We start from the raw sequence: 12,242 nt of genomic DNA, 5'->3' as shown, positions 1-12,242 counted from the left end.
CATGGCATGCTTAATTGACAATGTACTCGTAAGAAGTAGCTAGAGGCCAAGCCATATGGTGCTTTATAACTTAGGCTAATAGTTTGAGCCCAACAGCAATCAATAAAGGATCTGCAAGACAGGTGCAATATGCTCACAATGATTTATGGTTGTCAGCCAATAAGCCATTGCAGGTGTAATGGTTAACCACAAATCAGGATACTCCCACACCAGTCCAAGGATCAGATCAAAGGAGTTCAGGGAGAAATTCATTTGAACGGCATCTTAACCCCACAACTCAGCTTAACATGAGGACTCAAACCCCACTGCCTCAAGAAAAGTGCCCATCGTAGCAAGATGGTTTTATGCACAAAAAGGGGGAAATTCAACATTACCCACAATGGAGGAATGGTTGATGAAAAAGATGGAACTTGCTAAAATGGCTAAATTGACCTCTTTGACGAGAGACAAAAGAATATTTATGTTTATTGCTGACAGGAAACCCCTTATAGATATTGTGCATGAATTAGAAAAATATGAATTTATGATTTATGGTTTTGGTGATTAAACAGGATGGATTATAGAAAGACAAGAGTATATGGTAATCATAGAGTAAAAGGGAAATTTATAATTGCACGTATAACTGCTGTAAAAAAGATAGGAAGCTACTTCTTTGTATCGTTCTTCTTTTCTATTTTTCTTCTACTTTTCCCTTTCTTGTGCTTTTGGCTGTCTCTTTGACTTTTTTTCTTTTCTTTTTCTTACTTTTGTCAGTTTGTATACATTTTTACCTCCTTTTTAAGCCATGCTGCTCTCCAGTAGCTCTGGTAGGTTCAGCACACAAGGAGATGGATGATTTATCTATGCAGAGAAGAGATCAAAGGGCAGGGTGTGACTCCTGCGTCATGCAGCACTGAAACTTCAATGCCTATTATTTGCTCTCTCGCTCTCTGAATACTTCTCTTTATTCTGTGTATTAATCTTCCTTTGAGCAGAGGGGCAAAGTCTGAACTTGAAACCATATTCCAGGCACAGATACAACTCTTTCTGTGGTCTTTTTCCTGATTCTGTGCTTAGCAGAGGGAAATCCTGTGTTTGTTCTATCAAACCATCTGTTACCACAACAATTCAGAAGGTAAGCTGCTTTATTAAATCCTATTCCACTCCACTCTTGATGGAATAAGAGCACTGATTTCTCAAGTTCACTTCTTCGTAAGTAGAGCCAAACCCAACCTCAAAGAATGTTGGTCTTTTCAATAACCTTTAATGGATCTTGGCTAATCTTGGTTAAGGCAGGTTGCTTAGATTAATAATTGGAAGGAGAGACCACCTGGGAATTCCAGGTCTATTGACCAGATTAGGAATTTTTTAAAAGCATTTTAAAAGTCCTACAAGAAGGCTCTACAGAACACAGAGAAGAAAGCCAACTACTCAACTGGAGGGTGTCTTTATCTTACACTAATTTTATTCTTTACAGTAATTTAAGAAGGGTGAAAGATCTCAGGTAGAAAGGAAAAATGTAATAACATTGATGGCCATGGAAAGAGATGCACCAGTACTAAAGTACGTACAAGGAAAAAGGCTTTAAAATTATTTGCAGGTAAAACAAATTCTGTGATGGGTTTTTTCCCCCCCTATTAAAGGGAATGACTATTTTGTGTTTTTTAGTTTGGTAGGAATAACAGGTTTCGCATACAGGAAGTCCTGGAATCAGTCTCTGGCATCTCTAATTAAAATTCAGGCTGTACGCCCGAAAGTTTGGGAACATGAATCCTGCTACCAGTCAGATTAATGATCAAGACTAGGTCAGATGAATTGACCGTGCTACCAAATTTCCTGAAAAAGTACTATTTTTTTAGAGTTAGAATTAAATTTAGATTAAGGTCTGGCTATTTAGAATGTTGAGAAGAAATATAATGCTTCAGTCACAATAGCAGAAATGATTTCTACAATGCAAGTCTTGAATATTTACTTATTAATCCAGTTTATATGACTATCCATCTGTGCTAGAAACTTTGGCTGGTGAACAAGACTGTAAAATCTGAATTCAAAATGGAAGATCGCTTCAGCTATAGGAATGGTGCTAACTACGAGTAAGTCTATATATTTAAATCTTTCTTTTAACATGTTTATTAGTTTATAATATAGCATACAAAGAAAATACAAAAGTAAATAGTTGGGGAAATAGGGAAGGGAAAAGGGAAAGAGCAAGAAAAAGGGGAAATAGAGCCTTAGTGGTGCAGCAGACTAAAGTGCTGTTAAGTAGCACTTAGCTGCCAGATGCCTGCAATTACTGCGAGTTCAAATCTCACCAGGCTCAAGGTTGACTCAGCCTTCCATCCTTCCGAGGTAGGTAAAATGAGGACCCGGATTGTGGGGGCAATAAACTGACTTTGTATAAAAAAAGAACACCGCTTGGGGGGGGGGCGAAAGCCCTACTAAGCAGGTATATACAAAAGTATGAAGGCTATTACTTAAAATGCATTGTAAGCCACCCTGAGTCTCCGGAGAAGGGCGGCATTAAATCGAACCAATAGATAGATAGATAGATAGATAGATAGATAGATAGATAGATAGATAGATAGATAGATAGATAGATAGATAGATAGATAGATAGATTAAGGTGACCAGACGTCCCGCTTTTGGCGGGACAGTCCCGCTTTTTAGCAATTTGTCCCGCGTCCCGCGGCGTTTCAAAAAAGTCCCGATTTTTCATTCTGCCTCCTCAGTCCCGCTGCCTCTTGAGCCCCAGCTGATGGCTAGAAGAAAAAAAAACTGTTTAAACTCTTGCCCGGGGCTTCAAAGGGCCGCCCTACAGGCAATCAGTGTAAAGAGTTCCTGAAGCAGTTTTTTTTTCCCCTAGCTAAGCTGCAGAAACGAAACCGAAACCAGGATCTTTGGTGGAACGTGACAAAATGAGGCAGAGAGAGATTTATTTTTATTTTTATTTTTCCTCCCCAAAAAAGGTAGGTGAAAAACTGCAAACAATGGGAAATTTAGGAGGAGAGTTCAAGATTTTAAAACACAAAAGAAAAAAAAGCTGTATATAACTAGGGAATTGTAATAATTGAATTGAGATACTATTAATTGTATATTGTGTTGAAAGCAGAAATGTTTAAGTTGTGGTTCAGAGGAATATATGGGGGAAATTATTTGGTTTATTATTATTGGTAAATATAATTAATTGATTTGTAAGAAATTGGATTGCATGGAAATAATTGGAATATTCATGTTCATATTGATTAATATACAAAAAAGATAGTTTTATAACTAATTGATTTATATTAAAATGTTGAATTTGTATTAAACAACTGTATTACATAATTACATAATTAAACAATGTGAGGATGGATATAAAAATAGATGACAATGGGAAGGGGTATAATATAGAATAGAAGGGAAAAATTGAATTTGATTAAGATTAGAGATGAGGATGAAGGGTAATATTGTTTTTTTAAAAAAATAGATGAGGAATAAATATGGCAAAAAGGAAATATAGAAATTGTAAATTAAATTGAAATGACTAAACACTGTTTAAATTTGTGAACTAGCCAAATACTCTGTTCAAAGAAAATACATTGTATGTTTGTATGTGTGTTTCTAATTATTGCTATTTATTCATATTTGTTCTCTTTTATTCTTTAAAGTTTAACAATTCATTCTTTATCTTAATATCTTTATATTTGTTTGGGGTTGGCTTTCTTCCCTTTCATCTTTTTTATTGTACAGCAATCTTTCTCCTCAAACCTACCACCTCTCTCTTTTCTTTCCTTCTTACTTTCTCTTCCCCCCCTCTTCTTCTCCTCCCTACTTCCTCTTCCTTTCTCCTTCTCCTCTCTTCCTCCCCCTCTTACCCTCACTCCTACTCTAATTTCCCTTCCCTTCCTTCATCCCTCTCTATTGCTGTATCCTTTTATGCATATGGACTACTCAGAGGGCTGAAAAAGTTATTTTTGACTGGTCCTCGCACTTTTGACCAGTCATCGAACTTACGACTGTCTTCACATTTTATGTTTTTTGCCCTATCTTATCACCATGGTGAAGAGAAGCAGTTGTGAAATGAGTGACATGGTTGTTAAGGATGCTGCATGGGCATAAATGTGAGGATGGTCATAAGTGTGAGGACCAGTCAAAAGTGCGAGGACCTGTCAGAAATGACTTTTTTCAGCCCTCTGGTTAGTCCTTTTGTGCATATGGACTACTCAGAGGGCTGAAAAAGTTATTTTTGACTGGTCCTCGCACTTTTGACCAGTCATCGAACTTACGACTGTCTTCACATTTTATGTTTTTTGCCCTATCTTATCACCATGGTGAAGAGAAGCAGTTGTGAAATGAGTGACATGGTTGTTAAGGATGCTGCATGGGCATAAATGTGAGGATGGTCATAAGTGTGAGGACCAGTCAAAAGTGCGAGGACCTGTCAGAAATGACTTTTTTCAGCCCTCTGGTTAGTCCTTTTGTGCATATGGACTACTCAGAGGGCTGAAAAAGTTATTTTTGATTGATCCTCGCACTTTTGTCCAGTCCTCAAACTTACGACTGTCCTCACATTTTACATTTTTGCCCTATCTTGTCATCATGGTGAAGAGAAGCAGTTGTGAAATGAGTGACATGGTTGTTAAGAATACTGCACGGGCATAAATGTGAGGATGGTCATAAGTGTGAGGACCAGTCAAAAGTGTGAGGACCTGTCAGAAATGACTTTTCAGCCCTCTGAGTAGTCCCTATACACATAGCCATGGCCACCCGGTCACATGACCAGCTAGCCACGCCCACCCAGTCACATGGCCTCCAAGCCACGCCCACACAATAAGTCACGCCCACAATGGTGTCCTTCTTACCAATGTTAAAATCTGTTCACCTTACCCTATACACATAGCCATGGCCACCCGGTCACATGACCAGCTAGCCACGCCCACCCAGTCACATGACCAGCTAGCCACGCCCACAAAATAAGCCACGCCCACAATGTCCCTCTTTACCAATGTTAAAATCTGGTCACTTTAAGATAGATAGATAGATAGATAGATAGATAGATAGATAGATAGATAGATAGATAGATAGATAGATAGTATTGACTTCAGGCTCTCTTTGGTGCAGTAGAACAAGGCATTAACATCAGACCTCAACTTTTTACTTTTACATAATTGTATTAACTAGCCATTTCTATAACAACAAATCTATCTAATCAGTAAAACCTAAAATCAAAGTTTCATTTTTTTCCCCACCTCAAGCACAAAGTCCAGAAATGGTTTCCAAGTAGAAATAAAAGTGTACTTTTTTCCTTGATCAAAACAGTCAATGTAGCTAACTCCATCTGTTTTTGCAGCCATCCACCCACCCATTGTGGGGATTGAGGTGACCTTCTATTTCTGTGCATAAAGAAGCCTTGCTTCCATCAACATATATAACATCAAAGTTCCGAATTTTTCCCCCAGGTCTTTTTTCATTAAAGCCGAAAGAAAAGTTTCTGGTTTTCTCTTTATATTCCCTTTAAGAATTTTCTGTATTAAAATATGAATCCTACTCCAATATTTCTTTGCTTTATCACACGAAAACCATAAATGATAAAAAGTCCCTTCTTTACATTTACATTTCCAACATTCATTTGAAATGTCTTTATACATTCTTGGCAACTTATCTGGAGTTAAATACCAGCGATATATCATTTTATAGAAATTTTCTTTTAAATTATAGACCAGTGATGGCTAATCTTTTTGCCGTCGCGTGCCAAAAGCGGGGGGAACGTGGGGGGGTCGCGTGCGTGCGTGCGTGCCCACACACATGATTCAATGCGCCCCACCCACCCCGCTTATGAACACACGACCCCCCAAGTTCCCCCAGCTTTTGGCCCAGTGGGCCCGGTAGGCCCGTTTTTCACCCTCTCCAGGCTCCAGAGCCATTCTAGGAGCCTGGGGAAGATGAAAATGGCCTCCCCCCCCCAGGAGGCCCTCCAGAGAGACTGAAAAAAGCCAGTTTCCTGACTTCCAGTGGGCCCAGAAGGCCTGAAAATCAGCTGGCGAGCATGCGCATGCATGCCAGAGCTGAGCTAGGGCAATGCTTGCGTGCCTACCGATATGGCTCCGCGTGCTACCTGTGGCATGTGTGCCATAGGTTCGCCATCACGGTTATAGACTAATGTAAATTTTAAACCTTTATTCCTATATATTTCAATCTTATTGAGAATTTGCCACAACAAAATAGTCTCTAATCTAGACACAGATTCTATCTAGAAAGTCTTTGTCAAAAGTCTTTATCAAAAAGATTTGGATTCTGAACATTTTAAGTGAAATTTAGCTCACACTGCATCTCAAAGAGCAGATCATTTCATTTTGTCCAGAATCATGAATTTTTATTATTGGAACTTACTAAAATTCCTGATTCAGTAGTAACAGAGGGGGTGGGGAGGAATAACTGAGATATAAGGGAATATAAGTGAATAGAAGACCTTTAAAAAAAAATTAAATCCATGTGCCTTGTTTTCTTTTCTCCACAGTGACACTGGGACCGATTTCAGCAGAGCCAACAGCATGTCCAGGCCAAGTGGCAAAGCCATTTACCGTAAGGATAGCCTGCTCTCCTCTTTCCAGATCATTCAAAGGGAATCCTATCCCAGGGGCCTAAAATAACTTTTTTTTATCAGAGGAGCAAAAATGCAGTTGTAGCTACCATCTACACATTGTTTACTTTCTTATGTAGGAGTATATTTCTTTTATGCCGAGAAATAGCCTAGAGGGAACCAGATGATGATGATGATTGATTGATGATGATGATGATGATGATGATGATGATGATGATGATGATGATGATGATGATTATCACACTGTCAAGCAGTTGTTTAGATTGGATCTGGTATTTTTATCCACCTATCAAATCCTTCCCTAGGACCTGGGATAGGCAGATATTGCTTGATTATTAAAGGTATTGTCACAGGATGTAAGCTGTTCCAAGGAAAGTTGCCTTTTGCAATTGACTAAGGATGATTTGTCAATGCTGATGGTGTTCATGTCTTGCCCCAGATTGCACCCAATGCTTCTATTACTATTTTTGCTATATTTTGCCACTGTTGTTCCACTTCTATTTGCATATCTTTGTATGTCATGATTTTCTCCAGTTCTTTCTCTTCTCTTCTACTGTCTCCAGGTACTGCAACATTCACTATCCAGATGGGTTCCCTCCCCCTTTTTTTAATGAACCATTGTTAAGTTTGGGTATTATGTGGCAGGTACTTGTCTGCTTGAATTCTAAAGTCACATTTTGTACTACTTTATCTATTTTGTGGTCCCACCAGTTCTTGCTTGCAGGCAAATGGTATTTCTTGCAGATATTCCACTGTTTCATTGTTGCTACTCGATCATGGCATTGTTTGTAGTCAGTCTATGTGATCTTCTTGCAGCAGCTAACTAGGTGGCTCACTATTTCTTCAGCTTCTTTACAGAGGCGGCATTTGCTGTCTGTTGCTGTCTTCACCATTCTGCCTTTATATGTTTATCTTCTTAAGGCCTGGTCTTGTGCAGCCAGAATTAGTCCCTCTGTCTCTTTCTTCAACTTTCTTGCTCTTAGCCATTGTCAGGTCTTGTTGTTATCTGCTTTGTCTGCTATTTTTAATAATACTTTGCCTTGCCATGTCTCTTTTCTATTCTTTATTTGGTATTTCTTGTAGGCCAGTTTTATCTATTCAGTACTCGGTAACCCTCTATTGTATGCTAGCTTCAGTGCATCGTCTTCACTGTCCATCAGATATTCTTCCAATGTCCTTTTTATTTCTTCAACCCTCTGATACCATCTGGACAATATTCCATGCCCACTTATGCTCCTTGGTAAATAAAGTCTGTCAACATTGCTTCATGGATGAAGGGCATGATTCATTGTCATTATTTTTCTGGCGTGGCTATCCCAGACTTTTAGTTCTGCTTGAATCTAGTCTATTATTCCAGCTGTGTATGTAATGACTTGCTCAGGTGTTTTTTTAATTATTATTGATATGCTGCCCAACTACAAAATCTGATTCTGGATGGTATGCAAATTGTTGAAAACATTTAAAAATAAGGAAATATCACAAAAATAACAACACAAAAAGGAAGAAATGTGGCAGAGAAAGCAAACCCAAATAGGGACAAAGAGATGGAAGAAAAGAGATGCCAATCTTCGCCAAAGGTGTGGGAACATAGGTCTTTGAAGCACCACTATTGAGGGTGGGTGGGAACATTTGAATCTCTCAGGGCAACCTCCCTCCACAGAGCAGGTGCTGCATCAGAGAAGCTGTGCTTCTGAGTTCCCAATAGATGGCGTTGTTTAATCAAAGGTACCCAAAGCATGCCAACCTAGTCAAATCAGAGCTGCCAGGAAAATAATATGGGAGATAGGCGATCCGTCAAGTAACCAGGCCCTGTGCCATGTGCTTTCTCACTCTGTATCAGAGAGAAGAATATCAGCTGACCCTTAGGCATAAAATAGTTTAGAGAAGTGTAGGCTTCCCTTCCTTCTGTTATCTTCTCTGATGTAAAGAGAAACAACCCCCTCCCCTTATTAATTCCCTCTAATTGGCACATAAAGCAGTCCTGGACAATCCAAGATCAGTGGAGCCAACTCCTGCCTTCCCCTGCCCTCCAGGACATAAACTTTCTCTGAGGTTTTGGGTTATCATTTGTGTGGTACTAAGGTGATCAACTTTTTTACAATAAGAAGGAGGACATGTGCGTGTGTGCCATGTCATGTTTCGGTAAGAAGTAAACAAAGCCACTTGCACACGGGGCACTCTCTCAAAACAATTCTCCTGTGCGGAGCACATGCATCTCATAATCGTGTCTCAACATACAGCCTTAATGAATCATCATGTCTGTCAGATGTAAATGCCTTATTCCCTAATGTGTAAATAATGTATATATGGGATATCAGGGGTTAACTTATTCTTTGTTTCTTAATGTATTCATAATTCACCACTCCCACTCTTGGCTCCACCCTTTGTATATATAAGGAGCCACCTTCGCCATTTTCCTTGCTTCTATCTGTAAATATTCAGTGAATATAGAATGCCTACTCTAATTAAAGAGAAATATATTTGAACCTCTAACTCTCATTATTATTATTGAGTCTGATCCTAAAAATATTGCAACAAACTGGTAGCAGAGGATGGTTAATTGACTCAATAAATAAATAAAAATGTCTAAGAAAGACAGGCCCAACACAAGGGCCTACAGCAAAGAAATAGAAACTGAACAAGAAATAATCAACGAATCCACAAACGCGATTTCGAGAGAATCCGAAGAATACACTACTGAAGAAGAAGAACTAATAAATGAAAATGATGGCCAGGAGGAAATCGAAATAGAAAATAACGAACTCAGGTCAGAGATACTGAAGATTTTAAAAAGCCAGAAGAATGATGAAAGCCTCATCGCGAACCTCCAAGAAATGCTGAAGAACAGCGGAGCAGCGAGAGAGAAAAACATCGCTAAAGAGAAACCCAAAGACCAAAAAACTGTGAGTGATATGACTACAGAAAAAGTCATTATGAAAAAGAAAAGATGTGATCCCGCGCGAAATTTTGAATGGCAGCCATCTTGGTTTCAACAAGCCTCCAAAGTGAGCGAAGCAGAGCCAATCAAAATGCTCAGTTCAAAATTTCTGGCGCGAAAAACGTTATCAGACAACGAAAGTGAAAAGGAGGATTCAAACTCTTCGGAAGAGTCAGAATCAGAAAATGAAAACGACTTAACGAAATCCCAAGTAAAGTCAGCAATGAAGACGCTTTTTGCTGCATTCGGGCCAAAATTAAAGATTTCCAAAGCGCCAGCGAAGAAGCAAGCAAACAAGCCGATACCTCAAGACCTGCACGCTCCCATCCTGACTTCGAGAACGACGACGCCCGAGCCCAGAGAGCCATGTCGATTCCGCCCTACACCGCAGACCGAAGCAAGTGCCAACGCACCCAAAAGAAAGAGAAGAACAGTCGCCGCCATCAGAACTCCTAAGACCGAGCCAGAGACCGACTCGTCTGAAGAGGAACGGAGCGAGCGAGCTGCAATAGAGAGAACCTTCCACGACGACGTCGAAGAAGAAATGAACAACGCGCATGTGCGAAACTACGTAGACGGTCCGGAAAGACTTGAACTGGCCAGAGAACCGCGCAGACTCGTTGCGAGCATTCCCATGCCGTTTTGCAATTTTCTACACTTGCGAGACCACGGACTGCCTCAGGTTGTAAGTAATGGACAAAATAATGTGGGTAATTTACCCAGTGACTTCCCAAAACTTAGAGTTGATGGCATTAATTTACAAGAATGGTATCAACAGCTCCAGGTTGTCTTTATGAAAGAAAATTTACTATTCTTTATCACTAGTCCCCCAAGAAGACCTTGGACTTTAAAAATAGATTGTTTACACCATAAGGCATTTTTCTTAATAATATCTAGCGTGTCTCCTGCAATGTATCATAGCATCAAACCAAATCTAACTGTTTCAGAAATAATTCAATGCATGTTTAATTTGTTTCACAGCGATAGTGTAGCTACCACCACAAGAATGTCTAAGGACTTCTTTTCTTCCAGAGTAAAACCAGGGGTTTCCATAAGTGAGCATTTAATATCTTTAAACAAAATAAGAGCTGAGCTGCATTTGAGGGGGGAAGTGATTTCAGATCAAACAATGAAAAGTGTTATTATCAACTCACTTGATTCATCATGGGATAGTTTTATGTCACACTTAGACACCATCAATCTAGGATATTTGTCAATAGAAAGTTTGTCTAACAAATTGATAGCAGAAGACAATTCAAGAAAAAATCGTTATAGCAATTACACAGAACACAAAACTTTTAGGAAGGTAGCTTTCCAAGAAAAATATAATGAAACTTTTAAATGCCACAGCTGTGGGTCCAGAGAACACAATAGAAGAGATTGCTCCAAAATTCCAAAGGAAAGACATAGGTCAGAATATAGGAATAAATACAATTATAGACAGTCTTCCACAGATAGACATAAATATAGAAGCCCACCAAATTACAGAGAAAATAGAGGGGGCAGAGAAAATTCAAAAGAGAGAAAATCTGGTTCACTGAATGGACTAAATAAACAAGATAACACCAAAACGCAACCAAATAAAAACAATAATTGGCTTATTGATTCTGGAGCAACTAATCACACCACCAATAACAAAAATATATTGTCTTCATTTACAGAAGATAAGTTTGTAATAAAGGTAGCTAATCAAGAAAAAGTTCAAGTACTAGGCAGAGGGAATGTGAACTTGCCTGGTCTAGGAAAAATAGAGGGGGTATTGTTAATACCAGAAATACCTCATAACATACTAAGTGTCATAAAATTAAGCAGAGATTCTGACATCAATATAGTTTTCTCAAAGGGAAAAGCAACTTTAGAGAAGAATAAAACAAATGTAGGCACTGTAATGATTAAAGGAGGCAATACCTTATACAAAGCTAGATTGGTTGCACAAGGTTATGCACAAAAATATCCGGAGGACTATACTGACACATACTCCCCCACAGTAAGAACAGAGAGTGTTAAAACAGCTCTAGTAGTAGCATCCACACTCAATCTTGATGTATTTCAATATGACATACAGACTGCGTACCTACACGCAAAACTAGATAAGGAAATATACGTAAGAGCACCTCACAGTCAATACACTAATAAAAATGATATTTGGCTATTGAACAAGAGTTTATACGGATTAAAGCAATCTGGCAAAAGATGGTACGATTGCTTGGTAAAAGTACTTAAAACCATGGATTTCAACGCTACCACTGCTGATAATTGTTTCTTTGTCAAAAAGAGTGATGATCACGTTGAGTTTGTATTGATTTACGTAGATGATATTTTATATATAGGAAAACACAGAGAGAGAAGAGAAATCTTTGTAAATAAGTTAAATGAACACTTCTCATTGAAATCTCTAGGTAAAGTAAACAAATACCTTGGTGTACAAATTAACAAAACTAGAAGGGGTTTCAAACTTACTCAGAAAGATAAGATTATTGAACTTTTAAACAAATGTAATTTAAACAACGCCAAACCCTGTGACACTCCTATGCAAACTGATTTCCTTAGAAATGCTGATGAATCTTCCCCTGAATTCAAGGATAATACATTTTATAGATCAGTCATAGGTTCACTTCTTTATATATCTAATTGGACCAGGCCAGATATTGCATTACCACTCAATTTATTATCAAGGCACGTTAGTAAACCAACAATGTATCACTGGGAAGCTGTCAAAAGAATTTTAAGATATCTGAAAAGTAC

The 12,242-nt window shown here is 38.7% G+C and overlaps 1 protein-coding gene across 1 annotated transcript in view; it reads left to right on the top strand.

Annotated features, from left to right (window-relative positions):
* The first annotated feature begins 950 nt into the window (after nt 1-950).
* The window catches only part of EPS8L3 (EPS8 signaling adaptor L3), a 36,391-nt gene continuing 25,099 nt past the window's right edge, over nt 951-12,242 (top strand). The window contains exons 1-3 of the mRNA XM_034414785.3: nt 951-1,114; nt 1,990-2,072; nt 6,476-6,540. Of these exons, the coding sequence (XP_034270676.2) occupies nt 2,032-2,072; nt 6,476-6,540 (106 nt within the window). The 5' untranslated portion in view covers nt 951-1,114; nt 1,990-2,031. The remainder of the gene's footprint in view (nt 1,115-1,989; nt 2,073-6,475; nt 6,541-12,242) is intronic.

The sequence above is a fragment of the Pantherophis guttatus genome, chromosome 3 (genome assembly GCF_059756535.1).
Source record: "Pantherophis guttatus breed Tessera chromosome 3, ASM5975653v1, whole genome shotgun sequence".
Lineage (NCBI taxonomy): Eukaryota > Metazoa > Chordata > Lepidosauria > Squamata > Colubridae > Pantherophis > Pantherophis guttatus.
This window is presented reverse-complemented; position numbering and strand designations above follow the sequence as displayed.